The 20,065-nt window shown below is 35.1% G+C and overlaps 1 protein-coding gene across 12 annotated transcripts in view; it reads right to left on the reverse strand.

The window, feature by feature from the left end:
• PLEKHA5 (pleckstrin homology domain containing A5) overlaps positions 1-20,065 on the reverse strand; it is a 178,108-nt gene that overhangs the window by 15,660 nt on the left and 142,383 nt on the right. For all 12 annotated transcript variants that reach the window (XM_067306427.1, XM_067306442.1, XM_067306466.1 and 9 more), the window contains 7 exons: positions 9,910-9,972; positions 7,657-7,737; positions 7,373-7,522; positions 5,878-5,979; positions 4,672-4,783; positions 4,344-4,390; positions 2,588-2,705 (listed from right to left, as the gene is read on the reverse strand). In XM_067306427.1, the coding sequence (XP_067162528.1) occupies positions 2,588-2,705; positions 4,344-4,390; positions 4,672-4,783; positions 5,878-5,979; positions 7,373-7,522; positions 7,657-7,737; positions 9,910-9,972 (673 nt within the window). The remainder of the gene's footprint in view (positions 1-2,587; positions 2,706-4,343; positions 4,391-4,671; positions 4,784-5,877; positions 5,980-7,372; positions 7,523-7,656; positions 7,738-9,909; positions 9,973-20,065) is intronic.

The raw sequence follows: 20,065 nt of genomic DNA on the forward strand, positions 1-20,065 counted from the left end.
CAGCAGCCTGGCTCTGTCAGACTGGGATCAGAGGAATCTCCTGGGTCTTGATGTCCACCACATTCAACATCCCTTAACAATATCTGCCCTTAGTTTTACTCCTTAAAGAACCCTTGCCAAAATGTAATTAACCTGGTAGAAAACTGACGTGAGTTAAAACTTATCAAAAAATATACATATATATATTTAAATAACACATACTTCATTTCTGCTTCTTGATGCATGCAGGAAATCAAACTGTTGAGAAAACTGTATTCTGTCTTTGCCTAAAAAATATCTTTGACAGACAAATTATTTCTCCTTGTTTTTGCTGGAGAGGTCACACAGATTTCAGAGGATATATTGACTCAATGAAAGCTTAACTGTTTCTCCAAATTATTTGGTAGGGCTCACAAAACAGTCTGGAAGTATTTGAATGCCAAGTCTAGCATTCAAAACAAAAACTGTAAAACAACAGTTTGGGCCTCCTTTACACATCAAAAGGATAAAACACTGAGCAGAAGTCCATTTGCCTTGTGCGTCACCTTTATGCACTATTCAGGTCATAAATATTCCTCTGTTTAGGGAGAGCAGTCAGGGTTACCTTACATAGTTCCATTAAAATGTTTCTCTTTTTTGTTGGCATTTGGAAAGAAACAGAGAGGGAAATGATTGACAGCAGAAACATGAAAAGTGGTTGGTACAGTGAAGTACACAATGAGCTGGAAAAATATTTACTTTTCCCCTGATATTTACTGAATCGTAGAAGCACCCGTACCAGGAAGTTAGTCATTTAAGTATGACTCCTTAAAACAGCAAGAAAGAAATATTTCAGGGAGATGAGCTGCCTGTGAGTTTGTTTCCTTTTTTAGCTTGCAAACTGTTAAGACAGAATGTCATAAAAAGTTCTTTGAAACCAGAAGTTGTTGTTTTAATGACACATACACTATAACAAACAGACGAGTGCCTGTATTTTTCATAATGCATGGGATTATTAAGTGAATACAGAGAACAAGAAAATATGTTCTAAATAATTCACATGCTTCCAAGTGTGGACTAGATGATAAAACACAGCTACCGCAAACCCACTTCAGTCTATTGTTTAAGGAAGATAAAGAGTGTCCCTCCACTTGCTACCACTGCAGCTCTTCTCCCTACCCCCCCAAAAGCTATTTATATTATATAGAAGTATTTATATTATTGCTTCCTGTTACTGAGGACTGTTTTGTTAAAGATGGACATAATAAAATTACTTCTCTCTTTACTGAACAAGACAAAAAGCAGAGTGGGGTGCTCAAAAAAATATCAGCTTGCTTTATTTAGTCAGAGAAGGCTTTCTTGTGTTGTCTTTACAATGACTTTTCCTCTCATCCTAAATGTCTATAAATAGCCTGGAACATCATAGGTCAATAAATCTTAGGTACGTCATCAGAAAGACAACCGCCTCAATTAACGTGGCTGATGATTAGCAAATCTCAGGCTAAACCTTGCATCTTTCACCACAGGTTAAAAGAGATTTAATATCCATCTTAAGTGAACATTACATCTCAGCATATGCCATACTGAATCTGAATTGAGTAATTTAGGAGCATTTGTCTGGTAAGTGCAAGCTTAATAAAAAAAAATGTATTACAGTACAGAGTCATTCACTGTGTTTTACACCCAAGCAGTATGCTGTCCTTAGTTTTAACCCCCTCCCACAACTGTTCTTATGAAAGTAATACCCTTACCATGACCACAGTTCTGGGGTCATATTCAAGTACCATTACACCAGACTGCTATGCACATGCTTAATCACACTATCACAACAGAAGCCAGCGATCTTGTTGGCACTGGAAATATCAATCCTTATGGAAAGAAAAGGGGTAACTTCAGTTACTTTGTTTAAAAGCTCTCAATATGGTTTTTGGTGGGTGCTTAAATTGTTAAAGTTGCAACTGCTTTTCCTGAAGTCACCTTTAACAAACTATTCTGTGTGTTTTAACAAACAGAATTGAGAAGCACTTCCTGGTAAAGGACTCTACCAAGCAATTAGTAGCTTTTATAGAAGCTAGATGAAGAGAAGAATCTAAAGCATTTAGCAATTGCAAAGACCTTTATTGTCTGTACACTCCAAGGTCATGATCATTATTCCTATCATATCAGAGGATAGAAGGCAATTCAACAATTACAAGATTAAAAAAAGAAAAAGACATTGTTTCCCTGCCTTACGAGAGCCTGAAAATTCTGTGGTGCTGCCTTTTTGGACATTCCAGTGACATAACATTGGGAGCTTGATTCAAAAACTGAATAATTGTTCAAGGGCAAGCACATAAAATGGGTAATTGTTCAAGGGAATGGTGTATGGGGAATGTGAGTGATGTGATTAGACATGGTGTCAATAAGGATTTCAGGGTTGTTGGTGAGTGTAAGGTTTGATTTTTCTGTGGTGTAATTGACTGAAATCTTTCTCATCATATGATTAAATCATTATTTTATTGTGGAAGTTGTTTCATCGTGGACAGGCTACAAAAAGTATGAAGGACAATATAGCTTTTATAACAGTTAAAGCTTTGGATTCCTTGTGAAAAACACTGAAAGACTGTAAACAACATGCCTGGGAACAAACCTTTAGGTGTAGATTCTGATTCTGAAATTTGTTCTATCTTTTCTTCGCCATTAGACTCATCCACTTCTGCTACTGTAGTTAACTCTGGTTCACTCTTATAAAGTCTATAATCAGGACCCTGCAGAACGACAAGTTAGGAAGTAAATAAACTGGGATTTTTGTGCAAGCATTTGTGTCTTAAGACTCAAAATGGTTATTCTGCTGATGACTTTGCTCTCACTTTTTTAGGCCAATGTTTCATCGTTTAAGTGCTGTTGCAGTGGTATTCCTTTTTAATTAATTTGAGTGACAACAGTTACAGACTTTCTGAAATTACAGAAAGAATTTGTCATGAAAACATGAAGGGACAATTTTTTTAATGATCTTTAGGAACCAAATTGGTACAAGGCTTCTGCAAAGATGGATTCCAAGCCTAGAGTTTTTTAAGAACTTGTGAGAAGAATCCGATTTGCTGAAATTTACTCAGACACAGAACACATGCCTTTAAGTCTTAAGACATTTTATGTATGACAGAATACATGACAGGAAAATGTCAAAAGCAAATGATGGAGCTATAAATAAAACTCAGTAACCAAAAGTAAAAACATAACGCAGAAGAAGCCAGATGGCAAAAAAAAAAAAAAAAAAAAAAAAAAAAAATAGTGACTGTGCAAAGGAAGGGGGAATGCTTCAAGAACAACGTGGCAGTTTAAGCCACTTACACAGTGAGATCCATTTCTCTGATATCCTTGAACTTGGTGAATCTTCTTTTCTTCTGGCAGATGTACTGGGCCCCTGCTATAACAGAGCAAGGAGCTGCTATCACTGGGCAGAGGGGGGATTATGGGAGGATGCTCTGTAAAGTCATAGGACCGAGGGAGTGGAGGACGAGGTGGGACTACTTCCTCTTCCTAAAGATTGTAGAATAGTCACCTTATTTAGATGTGCACACCTGTTACAATTATTTATAACTTAAAAATAAAAATATATTACCATAACTACACCAGCTTTAGTTTTTGGAATTAAAGGGACAATGTCACACTTAAAAAAAAAAAAAAAAAAAGAGCAAGAGGACTTTATTTTTAATACTATCTAGCCTGAAATACTTTAATTATTTCACTCTTCAGCTTATTAAGTTTTTCAGTTCTATCACCTGTATTTTCTGATGGACATGTACAAGCTCTCTGAAACATCATTTTAAAAATTAAATTCAGTATCTACTTAAAGATTTGTACATACATTAGACTTTCAAAAAGTTTTGCAAGCCAGATGTATATTGTGTACAATTTAGACAAACATGACAATATCCCTTTAAAACTGTAACTTCCAGCCAGATTTTCAGAGGAATTCAACATTTCGGAGCTCCAGCAGTTTCAGCTGCTGTTTGTTGTGCTCAATATGCGAATAGACATATAAAGCAATGTATATCTTCTCATGAAAATTGTGGTGGGGAGAAAACAAATCCAAAAACCAGGGTTATTTTTTTTAGGGTAAGAGCCTGGAGAGAGGAAAAGGTGAGAAATGGAAAAGAGAAACATACTGGTGAGAATATAAAGACAAAGAACAAATGAAAGTTTTAAAATTACCCTCTGAGATATTACTCTTTAAAACTAATCATAATACAATATTTTAATGTAAGCATATTGAGTACATATTTCAGACACTCTTAAAACAATTACAATAATATTCACTCTTATCATATATATATATATAAATATATATATATATATAAAAGAAATTCAGTGATGCTAAAGTGGTAAATATGCTAAAATCATACCTCATTTTTATACTTAATAGCTGAAAAGGTCCTTGATCCAATCATGCCTGTTTGGGGGCAAGGGGAGTAGGAGAGAAGAAAAAAAATGTTTACAATAAATAGCTTTTAAAACATGTTAGCATGTTGATGGTTACATGTTGCAACAGGTTACACGTTGCTATTAAACAAATATGCAAAACATTAATTTAAATTAGCTGATTGTGTTCTTGTTTTCAGCAATTGTACCACCAAAGATTTTTCAAACATACAAAAGCAAGTGTGAAATGTATCCTTTAAATGTATACACAATCCAATCTCACCTCCTAAGGGCTAAAAACAATCACTTTACCTGCTTCTGAAGAGCTTCTTTGTTGTTTATGTTTACTTAAACCCTCCATGACATCTTGAATTCTCCACAGTTCCTTCTGAATTTGAGCTCGCTGTATCCCTGCTGACTCAGTCTGCCAGTAAAGAGATAGCATATGTGAGCTATAATTTGGACTATGTTTGAGGCGGGAGGAAGCTTTTTCTTTCTGTAGACAATATGACATTTCTTTTCCCAATGAAGGAAAATAAGGTGCAATAATGACAGACAGTCTCCTTTCCCATAAAGATGTAACATTCAAATATTGTCAGAAACATCAACTATAAGATTAAGTCATTTCTAAAACACAATGTGTCAATTAAATTAACAGCAATTTGCTAGTTGAAACTGCACTTAAGAATAGAATTATATCTAGTCTTTCCAAAGAAAACCCAAGCAAGCTTTGTACAGGAGACCTACAAATGATGAAAGAAAAGGACTCATCCCTTCCAACCCTAAGACAGGTGGAGATGAACATGGTGTTTGCATACCGGCATATAAACCAGGGATCCATTTGCATTCATGGTTATGCATGCTTTGGGCTGAAGTATGAGACATACGCAAATTTGACAGCTCTTGGGCTTCCTTGTAATTTCCCCTCCATAGATGCATAGAAAATCAGTCGCCAGAGCAAATGGCTGTTAACACACCACTGCATGGACCACACCATCCAGACGCCATGCTCACCCATGTGTTTTTTGTGTGACAAAGATCTCAGTCGAAATTCAGAACTTATACTAATTGTTCAGTCCTCCAGAGCACAGCACAAGCAATAAGATCATATGGTTTATATGAAAAGTACTGCTGTATCAAACCTGAACAAAAGCTTAAAATATTTTTATTATAAGTTATTTTTGATAGAATAGATTTAATTATATTCTTATGCGTGCAGTTAAAAAGAAAGGACTTGTGAGAACATTTAACAAGTCCATCATAGCAATTAAGGTCTGAGGAAACTTCCCAGTTTTGGACACCATCACTGTGACAGAAAGAAACTGGCTTCAAAAAACAGGAAAAACTAGAGACCCCCCCAGCCCTTACAAACTTTTAATTTCTTCTTATGCCTCGTTAGCTAGTGTTAGTTAGTTAGTGTCACACGTCCCCCTTTTTTCATTTGTGCACAGTCTTTAATCAAAAGCATAGAAAATTAAAATGACTTAAATGTACTTTAAGATAAGACCTGTGTCACACCTGAATTTCTCCAAGTCGATCAAGTTGCTCCTGCATATGGTTCCTCGTTACCGTTACATCATACTCTAACTTATCATATTCCCTCCAAGCTCTTTCCAGTTCCTAAGTGCATAAACAAAGAAATGCATGTGCACACTCAACAAAAAACCAAACCAAACCAAACCAAAACAAGGGTACTTCTTTCAACAAAAACAAGGATACTTTCTTCATTCAAGAGCATGAAATTTCAGGAAGTAATTCACAAGTAGATACCAGCAATAAATACATACATGTTTTAGAGAATGTTATCTTTAAGCAACTTTTTCAATTTCCAACAATACTGAATGAAATTAAAGCAAACAGTATTTTGTCTTCTTTTACAAACAAAAAGATAGGGCGAAATTTTAATCCGAGTACAGCCTTTACAGACACCAGGTATATGGGTCTTAAACTTTCTTTCCACAGGGGCAAAACCCCACAATAGTAGATGAAAACTTGCTTCTCTCATCCCACAGAACACATTCCTGTGAGTGCAGAGCATGTGCATGTGTATGCAATGTTTTATGCAAGACAAATGTAAGTCATCTAATCCTGCCTGTGAGTTTGCCAGTGAATGCCCTAGACTTACTAATATACTATTATTTTACATATGTGAAACTATGAATACCAGATGGGAGGAGGTGCAATAAAAAACCTGCTCTGAGACCAGCCCTGGCATCTCACTTTTAAAGTCTGCATCGAGCAATTTACTCAAATTAGCATAAATTAAATAGTTGGGGATGAAAAGTATATTCTGAAGATTCCTTTCCTTTCCCTTGCTTCCATTTTCCTCAACTAAACAATCCCTTTTACAACTTCTCTAAGACTCAGACTGAACACAGTATTGGAGGGCCGACTTCCCATCAGTTTCACCACAACAAATCAATGGAATTTGACACTCAAATACCTTTTGGGTATTGATTTAAGTGGGCAAAGATGATTCTTTGTCTTGTCTTCTCAAAGAAAAGGACAGTAAGCAGAGATTCCCTTCCTTTCATTTTTTAAGGTTTTGAAAGTGCATGACTTTAAAGATCTTTGAAATGCACTGGCCCACTATAAAGAGAGACTGTAATCTTTCCTTCTTTTCATCCTGTAGCTGCTTTTGTTTAAACAAGTTACACAAAATATCTGATAAAGTCTATGCTTTTTATTATTTTGCTATACTAAATAACTTATTTGCATTATTTACTTGCTCTCTAATCAATTTCCTTATTATAAAGATGAAAATTACCACACCAGTTACAGTCAGTATGTACTCATTCCTGGCAAAAGAAAAATGTAAGAAAGACTATGTGATGAATGTACTGAAAAGATCATTTTCCAGCTGCCTTTGCAAAAAATGCATGCAAGTGCAAGACAACTGAGGTTTGTTGAAATGTAATGAAAAATCACCAAAGACAACCCAATTAAAAATATGAACATGAAGATAATTGTTTAACAATTCACTGAGTTTTACTAGCAAAAACGTATTACTTACTGCAGTAGCTCGAGATACTTCTCGACAGGTGCTAAGTAGCCCATTCTGCAAGTCATCTCTCTGTAAGACTACGTTTTGTATGGCTGCTGGGTTATCTGCATTCATTTCTATCTCTTGACTTGCTGATAGCAAAGCTTGTTCAAGCGTGTACTATTATAATAAAAAGAATTATTTTTAATGTTCTGCATCATTGGGCTGATTTTCATTTTATTTCAGTTATCAGTGTTCTGATAATAAGCATGTAAAATAACATCCACTTTAGGTAATAAATACAATTGTCCTACTTTCTCCTTGTGTAGCTGTTGAAGCTTCTCTTCCAGTGCTTGTACAACTTTATCTTGTTCACATAAACGGCTAAGCTTAGCCTAGTATATAACAGAAAACAATTGCAATTAGGGACTTATTTTTAACATCATCTATAACCAAAATATAACTTGATCAAAGCATTACAAGAGACTACATAAACTGATGTTACCACAAAATATGAATTCTACAGTTCTGAAGGCATCAGTGTTGCCTTTTTAGATCAATCTTAACAAACCCTCTTAAGATTCTATGAAATAACTGTTACAAATAGCATGACTCAAGAGCTATAATTTATATCTAAATCTTCTATGTAAATATTATTTATATCTAAATCACAGCTAAATCTTTACAACTTAATAACTAGTAATGAAATATTGTTTTACTCTACCTATCATTCTTCATTATGGTAAAAGAATATTGCATATATTCATAGTCTTTCCTATAGTTTACTTCAGGTGGTAGTTTTTGATAATTATTTACTAATACTAACCATATTCTGCTACCCTACTTTTGGTAAGGCCACCCGGAAGATCAAATGATTTTTTCGATTTGCAGTGCCATTGAACTTTCATTAACTACTCCAAAGTCTTTCAGTTTAAGCATCATGAGCTGTTATTGATGGTTGAAATGCTGACTTCTCTGAATTTCTGATGTTTGTGTGTTTCAGATGTGCAGTAGCTTCCAGGACAATGACATTTTCTATTTTTGCTGTGTTTTAGGATAATGGAAAACTTCAGGTTGGAAGGGACCTCAGGAAGCCTTTAGTCCACCTTTCTGCTCAAAGCAGGGTCAGACCAGGTTACTCAGGGCTTTTATCCAGTATGTTCTTGAAAATCCCCAAGGAGGAAGACTGCACAACAACTGTTTTTCAATTCTGATTTCACAGGATCCTTAAATACATTTGAATTTCTAACCAGTAAGAGTCTTCCATTTCACTGAGACAAGTTTTAGCACTAACACAAGAAAACTGCTCTAAGTTATAATGCTTAATCAGATGCGAGTATCCAGGATATGATGATTCTCACATTTCCATTAATTAAACAATATATTTTACTGTTAAATCATCTTACATATGGCTATGATGACAAAATTCAGAGACACTGACATGATTCACAGCAATGCCATTAGGAGTACTGACATCAAAAGACTGTTGGAAGGGGATAAAGATCAAACCGACACAATGCATCTGACAAATCTTTTGCATTTTGATAGCTTCTAGAGGGTAAGTACAACTCCTCCAAAGGACTGTCGAATATAATAAGGGGCAAACCTAATTTGTAGAGCCTATAAACAACATCCAAGTGCCTCAAACACAAGCCTTTCAGATAGTGTTGATCTAAATATATTTTGGCCTTTCCCATGGGTCATACAATTCTCCTCTGATCTGGTGATATAACCTGCCAGAGTGAACCACACCCAAAATATTTACAGAAAGAATAAACAAATCTTCTCAAAGTACTAGCAAGGGAAAATGGCTTTAATTTAAGGAGCTATCAAGCGTCTTGCAGAAGAATCCTGAGATGTCTAATGTTAGCCCTACTGATGCATGGAATCGTTGTGGTCTTACACAGGTCCTCACAGCCTTGTTATGAATTTGCACCTATTTTCTGCTTGTCTTATGAAATACCAAATCTTTCTCCCAGCGATATGCATTATTGCTTGTGTAAACTTAAAATGCAACAACTTACTTTTTTTTTTTTAGTAAGTTAATCTTAGTGAAGAAGTAAATCAAAGGAATGCAAGAGTTTTTTTAAACAGTATTTCATGCAAAATATGAAAAGCAGAGTCTTAACCATTCAATTCTGCTAAAAATCATTTAAGACTGTGCATATAACAGAGCTGATGGTATATACTCATGCTACATTTCATGTCCTGTAATACGCTGCTCAACAAATGTCCCGACCACCTCCTTTTTGCCATACAGAAACTAAGCTAGTTCTGTTCACGTTTATGATTTATCATTTTCAGATATTTAAGAAAAGAATTTTCTGCTCTTTGTATAAAGTTTCCACAGAAAGGCAATGCTGGATAAACGATACACATAGTTTTTGTGTTTCTATATATAATCAGTAGTATGTGTCAAAATAAGATTTTATACCCCTCAATTTTACAATGCAATTTCTATTGGTAATCTCCTATATAAAGTATGCTTCAAACCCAAAAGTCAAGGGAGGAAATCATTGTCAAAATAATACCAACATTTCCAAGGAAAAAGAAATATAAATACTTACATCAATATCCAGCTCTTCAGTTCTATATTTGTATAGTGTACCCCTACATTCTTCTTGTGTTAACTATAAGGAAGAATAATATTGCCATAAAACAACTTAATTGGACTATGAAAATGAAACTACTGTTCAGCTTAAAAGTTTTAATACAGTAAATCAGTTTTTGCTTGAAACTTCATTCAAGCAAAATGTCAGACATCACACTGAACAATATACTTTCAGCCAAAATATAATAATGAAGATAACTAAATGGAATGTCAAACAGATTGCCAGTAAAAAGTTATATCAACTAAATCTTAACATAGTCTGGCTATGTTTCTGTACTGAACTGGAGTTTCACAAGCATACAATTTCTTTTGTGATAACTCAGACATGGATTATGTAGTAGATGAAACTGCAATCGGAATACACCTGAACACACTGTTACACATCACTATGTATGTTTTTGTATGTGCACTCTAAGTACAGGGACTCATTCTACTTGGAATCAATCATTCTGGGTCCACTAACATCAACTGTATTTACAAGGAGAATATTTTGATGCGAGTCTGAAATCAGAACACAATGACTTAAGTATGCAGAACGTTTGTAAAATGTATCATTAAACAAATATACCCAGTAAGTGTTGCCAAATACCTTTTTAACTATTTTTTCATATGGATCCCCTCCTTCCCCAGAGTTCAGAGTACTACCACAACTGCCATAAATGGAAGTCTGCCTGTTTTTTCTTTGGACCTAGGCAAACTTGCCTGCTCATCCCAGTCAGCATGTAAGGTATCCTCAAACAACTTGCATAAGGCTCCTCACATTAAGTTCCTACCTCTTTCAGTCTCTAAACTGACTAGTAGCAAGATTTAAAAATATTTTATACAAAAAAAAAAAAAAGATAGCTACCCATTTTAGAATAAGAGTTGTCCTATACAATAAGTATTTGCATAATACTATCAAGCTTCACATTCTAATTAATTAAAAATGTGTACAATGAGTCCCAGAATATATGCTTTGCTGTAATATGTATGTCATGTAATAAGGTCATCGTGGCTTAACAGTGCAAGAAACGACTATAAAAACACAAGTCCATGTTAAAGGACACTTATAAATAAAACAGCTAGGGAAGGGTTAATCAGACAAGCATTCCAAACATACAATAAATCTTCAACACACTTAAGTGTTTCATTTCAAGACATTATGTCCACGTTCCTCATGCAAATGCACCTGGTGACAATTTAAAAGTATGTATAGTGTATTAAAACCACACAGTAACTTTCTTTGAAATGGACACTTAATGAAAATGAGTGTCAAAATATGAAAAAAGCCACAGCACTTTTGCACCTCATGAATGTCATAAATTTTATGTTTAAGACATCTATTTGAAACCCCCACTATCGTAGAATTGTGCTTTATAACTGTTGATTTTATCTTAAAAAGAGAAAAAAATGAAGAATGGAAATATTTTTAAAAAAATACTCATAAACATGGTCAATATAAATTTAGGCTAAGCATTTTTTGCTTAGAGAAAAACTAGTTATATTTCACAGAAGATAGATTTTACAAGAGAGACTATCCACCACTAGATAAATGCATTTTTCCAAGGCACTCCAACATTTTATATGACTTGCCTGAAAAAAAAGAAAAAAAGTAATGGAATTTTTTCAAGACAGTAGCTTTTTAAAAAGTGAGCCATTTCTTTTTTCAGCAGCTCAACCTTAATTATAGCTGAGCTTAAAATAGCTTGCCAATTCAGCATCCATATCATCCTACCTCTTAAATGAATATAAGTATTCAGAAAACCAAAACATATTTTCAAAGAATACTTTATATGTGTTAACTCTTCTTATTAAAATCCTATCATATTTTTAAAATTGCTGCTATTTTCTTCCTTTTATCAGTATTACTGGTTTACCACGATAGGCACTGGTAGAGAGTCACTTCCACTTCAACATTTTTACTTAACTTTTTACATACACTTAACACAAAAACTCTAAAACTATACGAAACACTTTATCTGTGACAAAGCAGCAGTTTCTCTTTGCACAGCGCATCTATAAATCAGCTTAAGGCAAAAAGTGTAGCATACTATCATATTCTATTGGAATTATAGAAGGAATTGCAGTAGACAAAATGCAATTACACATTACAAGCAAGGTTAACAACCTAATAACCTTGGAAATGCATTTTAAGAGCTCCAACGATCAAGTCAGAGAGCTATTTTATGTCACGTTCAACAAAAGCCTCCTTCACTGAATGGTTCCTATAAATACTTTACCAGGCCAATAATTTCGGAGAAAGAGTGCCACCTACTGAACCATCCACATGACTTGCTACAGGCTTCTACAGTTTTCCTTGACATTTTCCTACTCAAATACAAAAAAGTCCATTTCTGCTCACATGGCGAAATACACTGTAAAGCTGCAAAAAGATAAGTAGCAACTTCGGTACCCCAAAGCAGAACTTACCATTTCAAAAGGCAAACTGTATAGAGTTGGGTCAAACTTTTATCTTACATGTGAAAAGATGAAGTGGCCTTAATTCAGCCTCCATCATATGTTGGAAATAATTTCTACTAATATGCCAATTCCTATGGAGATTAAAATACCCACTTTCATGTTCTATAGATCCTCCAGCAGAATTTAACAATTTCATATTGTTAAATTTGATTTCTTAGAAAAGTAGATGTCACATACCTTATAGTCCCACCAACAGATGCACCATCTCTTTCAAAAGCCAATACCAGATTAATCACAGAATTGTATAAACCCACCACAGTGGGCACTGTCCTTAGAGGAAAGTTTCCTCCCAAATAAAGACAGATTAGGCAAATCTCTCTCGAGACATGAGGGGTTAAACCTATTAAAGTAGTCAATATTAAAAACTTCTAAGTGAAGGGATCATTTCATCATTTTATATGCCTTTTTCAGATTCCCACTAACCATTCTGATTCAATAAATATAATATGGTAGGAAGTTTCACAGCCTAAGAGCACACTGAGCGCCTCTGCAAGATTCCTGCACTTAGGAAATTAAAACAGGACAATATAGAATATTTGTGGGGAGCATGAGGTTAAAGTCAGATTTCCAAAAGGTTTTTTTGTTTTAAAGGACCTTTTACTATCAGGAAGCAGTGCAAATGAGCATTTACCCCACAGTAAGCAAGTGTTTAGAAGAATTAGAAGATTTTCTTTTAATTCAGCTGGCTCAGTACAGAGCCCAAAGAGAAGGAACATGCCACATTTTTACAGATGCAAATCGCATTTTGCTTAATGTAACAGATTTATAATTTCAAATACAAACAGGGATACAAGATTTTTAGCTCAAATACAATCATCTCATGCATTCATAAACAAAATCTGAAAAATATTTATACCTACAAATCTCAAAATCTAACGTGTAGACAGTTTAAACGTATGTATCTGGTTTAAAAAAAACTGCCAGAAGAAAAATAAAATTAAGGACCATTTTATATCATGTTTTTAATGTATTAAGAACAAAGACCCAATTAAAGACACAGATGCTAGTTCGTTTTACTCGGACTTTCATTTCCCCCCCTTTAGCAAACCCACTCACATGTGGGAGGCAGTGAGAATAACTCAAAATTTTTGAATCAACAAATCCCCCTTCAGATAAAAAAAATTAACACTCCTCACCTAGCATTATAAAGAAACAAAATAATCAAACCCAAATTAGAGAAGGATTCAGGCTGCAAAAAGTCAGTCTATATTTTTCTTGTCTGTACATATATTCTGTACATACAGAATCAATGGCCTGGCTTATGTCTGTATATTTACAGCAGTCTGTAGAACAGACTGATACAAGTTGAAGTGATTTAAATAATTATTATTTTTTTAAACACTGTGATTACTTAAAAATCACAAACAAAAATATCTTAAATAGCAGATTTTAAATAGTAAACTGTTATTTTACAAAAGAACTGTTAATCATTACAAACAAGACATTTAAATTTCTAATTAAATACGAGTTTTACACTGAGTCAGTTCTTTTTTGCTAACTAGGACACACTACTTACACTACCACACAAATTCAAAGAAGAAAACAAGTTGTTCTTGCTTTCCCTTGCTTACCTCTGAATGAGCTAAGTTATAACATTGAAGTGAATAAACTGAAGCAAAGAAAGATCCTTTCTGTTCCTGCAGAAATGGTTGTGGTCATCAGAAACTAGTTTATCCAGACACTAAAACAAGTTTCAAGTGCTTACATAGAGACTTCTCCCAATTCGGATGTTTAAGTTTCTTTAAAATGTCAAAGAGAAGTGCTAAAAAGTAATTAATTTTGACCTAAATAAGAAATTACATCATGCTTAAATTTTTAAATAAGTTGCCACAATTTTAAACAGGTAAATTTTGCATCAGAAGAACGTAGAAGACAATTTAAACAGCAAACTGAGTATATTTTTATCCTTCTGGGAAGTCAGTTAATACAATATTTCTTACAGGAAACTTCAGCTGTGAAATCATAAGATCTTGCTATTCTCTGATTTATGCAATACAGGGCTTCTTCTGCACAAGCCTGTCCACGTGTCACAAAATCTGATGTGAAAAGATTGCATCTCCAGCAGCAAACAGGTATTCAATTTTCGTGACCCTTTGGGCTCACTGTTTCTCTGACAAGAACGTCAAGAAAGGTGCTAATTCAGCATCAAAGATGAAGCAGCGGGTATGTCTACAAGGTAAAAGCAGTGCTGTGTAGAGATACCTTAGCTAGTAGCACAGCTTCATCAAGACAAAACTCAGATTTATTGGTACCCCTAACTAGCCGGGTAGACTAGCCCTGGCACAGTTATACCCAAATGCATCTAGATTACCATTAAAACTTGAGCTAGTTATTATTATGGCACCTGAAGCTGTCCACTGTAGATACGTTAAGACTTGCTTGTTGTACGGAGCCTAATGTAGAAAATTGATTTACTTTTAAAACTATTTACAACAGCTAGGCATCTTTTAAAAAAACCCCAAACAACAGCAACAACAATTTTCATTTAGGGTTTGAGGGCACCTTACTTCTTCCATTCCGCTCCCAAATAGCTCCTTCAGGTTCCACGTTAAAGCTCCCTTTTTGCACGTAAGAATACAAATCAGATGCTCCTGAACTAAGAAGTTACCGCATGCCATTTTTTCAGCAGTCTCTTGCAACCCACTTCCTTTGGAAAGTAGAGATGCCTCTTGCAACTTTTCTGCATAGCAAGAAAATCTACAATGCAGAGTTGACTTCCAACACAGTAAAACATGAAATTACTCTGCAGCAATTTTTAGAGACATGTCAAAGCATTAATCCCTAGTCAATTATTATTTTATACAGTAAAATGTCTTATTTTCTTCTAACTATACACCTTTATTTATTGGCTCACAAGGTCATTACCCCAAGCTGAGGGAAACAGGCCAGATACTCTCTTCTGACTGTCAGCCAGACCTGCACACCTCATCAGCTGCAAAATATCACTGTCATTTAAATAACACCACCACCTTTGCTGCAGCTGTGGCTAGAAACTTCTTAAACATTTTCTGACATGGCAGGAACTATTCAGTTCAGCTCCTATAGCCCTAAGACACTGCAGCGCCAACAGGTAGGTATTGGCCATGCTCATAAGTTAATGCAGGTCTCAACTCACAGATAATATTTCCATTCACATTTCCAGGTCTTCTGCCTTACCATTTGTGACCACCACTAGATATTCTGTACATGTGCATTGTTATGTGCATTTTTAAGTCTGCTGTGACTTTATTAACAGACACTGCCTTTCGGATTTACAGTCCCCAGATCAAAGTAGTTTTGATCCTTTCTTTCTTCAGTGGCTAAAAGGCTTGGTAGGTGCAAACACAAACTTGTAAATCCACTTCCTAGAATGAAACAAAATTGCTAGAAATGACCAGGTAAACACCACTCACATGCTTTTGTAGTTGTCAAAATAAAGAAGCACCTTTGAACACTAATTGCATAGAGTCATGCTATGACAAATGTTGGAAGCTCATTGGAAGTTTCATGAATTTACTGGACACCTGCGTAAGACATCAGCTAATTAAATAGTCTAGACAGAAAAAGTTATTCAAAAGTGTACACTTAATACTCAACAACAAAAATGCAGCAAAAGCCATGCTAACGATATTGCAGCATTTTATAAAGCATGGATGACTTGTGGTTTTCCAAAGCAAATAAGAGAAACACCAATGTTATGAATAAATCTGAGGAACAACCAAAACTGTCACTAAGGAAAATTTTCGCAGATGATAAAAGCAATTTCATTCACTGTCCAAGACCTTACTTGATGGTACAGTTGCGGTCTTAGCGCCGAGTTCTCAATCATAGTGTGAACCATGGTGATTAAAGGTTCATTCTCTTTCATCTATTTCAAATCAGGAGGAGCATACAGCAAACATCAGTTTACAGCATGGCTAGATTTGAAAGACGACACTGTAAATATAGCCTCTACTTTAATTTTTTCTAATAATGCAGTAGATTACATTTTATCCCATGCTTTTTATAGATTCCATCATTCAGTAATATCAAACACATGAAAACTTTAATAATGTCAAATAGATGTAGCAAAAACACATAAAAATACTCAAAACCAACAGAATGCTCGTTGACCAAACCTATCCCTTTTTAAAAATAGGCATGTTTAAAGTAAGCCTAGCTTTACAAGACTTTGAAAAGAAAAGCAGTATAAGAAATATGCAACAGGGAACACTTAAACCTTTATCAGAAAGCCTTTTAAAATATAGATTTAATAACTCAGTGTACATTATAAAGATATAAGCATTCACAGCCTCTGAACATTGAAGCCAGGTTTAGGCATATGTTCCTGTATCACAAAATGCCTTTATATGCTGCATTGTTTTATATACTTGGGAACTTTGAATCATTAGTCACTGTATTTAACCCCCCCTCCACCCCCAATTCCCCAGACTGTTGCGAAACTATTTGGTTCACATTTCCAAGCAGGTCAGACATTTTCTATCATGATTTACATTTATTGCCATGTGTGCAAATAATAAAAACAGGTCCTTTGGTCATTACAGTAAAAATTGCATACATTTGGCATTTCAGAAATACAAAGAGCACACAGAGAAAATGGTCTGGGATTCTTCTATAACAGAGGACAGGGAATACTTTGAATATTTTAGGAGCCTACAGAAGTATTATGATGTATAGAGCTGGATTAATATCTACAAAAACCTTTAACCAATCCAGCTTCTGGATGTTCCCCTCTCCAGCATTTTTTCAAAAGGTAAAACCAATATTTTCCTTTTTTTTTTTTTTGTTTGAAAAATGATCTTCCTAACAGTAAGTGAAAATTATGAAAACAGGTAATTCTCCCCAAAAGAAAGTGAACTGTCACTTATTAATGCACAACCCCCCCTCTTTTTTTTTTTCCACAAACACTCTCTCTTTTTTTTCTTTTTTTCTTTTTTTTTGAAACTTTAGGAAAAAAACAGCTCTTTGACTTCTTCAGCAATACCAATTTCAAATACGGTTACACAGGAAGACAGTATTGTGAATACTTATGATCTTTCTATATGCATATACATACGAATTATGAATTTGCATGGCAAGGTTTTGTTTCACAGATTGAAATACTACAGAAAGCCTGAGTTTTTGATGCTTTCTGGAAGTTCTTGCCCCTCTCTTCTATTTTTTTTTTAAACCTAACTTGTATATTTGCAAAAAGGTATTTCCCTAATGAGAAACTTTTTTTTTTTTTTGCTGTTGTAGATATAACGCTTTTTTGTTGTTGTTGTTGTTGTTTTTAAACACAGAGATTTGAGCAGCTGCTAAGTTAATCATCTGAAAAAAAGAGTACCTTATTTTAAGAGGGTAAACTTACGATGCTGTTTATGTAAGGTAAAAACAAAAACAAAAAAAAACCCACAAAACCCCAAGGCATCCTATCCCCCATCCTCTACAATATCACATAAACAGAAAACTAGAACTGATACAAGAAACTCTTCTCCCTTTACATTAAAATTTGGTTCAAAAAGGAAAAAACGCATGAACTGGGTGATACCAGAAGATATATACCCAATCAACAATAAGATCCAAAACCAAGCTATCAAACTACAGCCAACTGAAATTTTTGTAAAACAAAAATAACTCTGAGCCTGAAATGTTTTATTAGGAGTATACTGGTTTGGAAGCATTTTATTAGGAGGATTTGAAAGGCTTCAGGTTCTCTTGCCAATTCTTTGTTGTTGTTGTTTTTTAATAATATTTCAAATTTTATCTTTCTGACTTAGAACAATGCCAAAATTAATTTCTGTGAAACTGTTCAAAGATTGTTTTTATCCAGACTAGAAAGAAAGCAAACTGCATTTTCTCAAGAGTTGTTCCAAAGTAAGTTTTTGTCCTCCAGCCAGATCCAACTTGGATGTATAGGACTTTCTCCAACACTTTTACCATTGGCACTTAACCATGCTTATTTAACACTGTCTGCAAAGGCCAGTTATTTCTGCCAAATTTCCAGTTCCTTAAGCCCTTACGGGGCAAAGATTGAGAAACAGATTATTGGCAAAGCAATGCCAACCAAAAAGTCATTGCAACAATCAAAAATATCAAGCTTCCCCCCCGCCAATGAAATCAACATTTCCAAATACTGATCGACTTTTGACTATTCAAGATGTTGAGAGAGTATATATCTGTCCACAGACCTTTTGTTAAATAAAGCTAGTGCACACACAAGGTGGTGCATCCTGAAGAAGTGGCAGATTAAAACAGAGCTATGCTGGAAACAACAGCAGGTCCTATGTTCTAGGCTTAAAGGAATATCTAGTTTGTGCTCTTAAATCACTACCACGAGACTACTCCCCAAACTGAAGGTGGATGCTATTCACTTTGAAATGAACTGTTCTACTAGTTCAATGAAGAATATTTGCTTGTTCTATAGCACAGAAATATGCCTTTCTCTCACTTCAGAAAATCTATTATTTATTTTTCAGATAGGATTTAAAAGGTTTTCTTTATTGTGCAGCAATCTATGATTTATCTATAATTATTACTAATAGTAATATATTCACAGAGTATCTCAAATTAAAAAGGTTACAAAAATCTCCGCAAATTAGAATTATTCTCTACATGTAAGAAAACTGAAGTGTGAACTGCCTAATGCCACAAAGCAACACAGGAGTAAAACCAAATAAAATCCATCCGTCTTGGTTTGTATCACTTGATATTTCTAGTAAAAAACTGTTTTCTCCCCAAAAGTGATCCTCTGGCTTGGCTTTTATTCTTATTGATGTAGTATATAAAAGCATTTTCCAGTTGGAAACAATAAAAAAAGGATCTCCTCAACATGTGATGTATATGAACAGCTACATTATTTATGAGCTAGCATTTGGGTACATTGCATTTTGTACCATAAAGTCAAGCTATTGAGAATTTTTTTCTTCTTATGTTTTCCTGAATTTTTTTCCGTGTTTGGTAACATCCCATACAGACGACGCTTCAGCACATACTGTTCTAGCGGCAGTGATCAGCTGGACTAGTGGCTCTCTACCAGGAGACTTGACATCACTGCTGAGATAAGACCATATGTCATGGATGGCATAAGGCTGAGCTCAGACTGGAAGTTTTATTCATTTCCTCACAGCTTCCTGAAAGTATAAACAATGGCAACAGCACCAGGCCAAGCTTTTCTCCTGCCTTTCCTCTGTCCAAAACAAGGAAAAAGCACTTTTCCTTCCTGCCTTCTCTTTACAGCAATACTGTGCCTCCAAGCCCAGTCTTTTTTCACCCGCACAGCCCCAGCTCTTGAGCCTCTCTCCTTCCTCTGGTGGGGGGGGGGGGGGGGGGGGAAGGAGCAGCAAAAAGAACAGTAGCAATGGCTAGGTAGCTCCCTCTATCTTTTCCAAATAACCTGACAAATACAAGCACAAGTAATATCCTATATGTTGCTAACACAGGACATAGGATTTTAGGCTGAAGTACAAGAAATCATGTATAATACAGGATATCTGCCAACTCTGCCCAGGCCCCTTTGTACTATTCCAGCCTCCTCTGCTTTACTACCTTTTCCCAGAACCACCTTCAACATTTCAGAAAGACGGTGGTGAAAAGGAGAAAACAGGACCAAAATATCAGAGAGAATACAGACCCTGGCTGTGGGACCTTTACTCCTTTCTTTTTTTTTTAATGACACCTTGTTCAAGTTCCAC

The sequence above is a fragment of the Apteryx mantelli genome, chromosome 1 (assembly GCF_036417845.1).
Source record: "Apteryx mantelli isolate bAptMan1 chromosome 1, bAptMan1.hap1, whole genome shotgun sequence".
NCBI lineage: Eukaryota > Metazoa > Chordata > Aves > Apterygiformes > Apterygidae > Apteryx > Apteryx mantelli.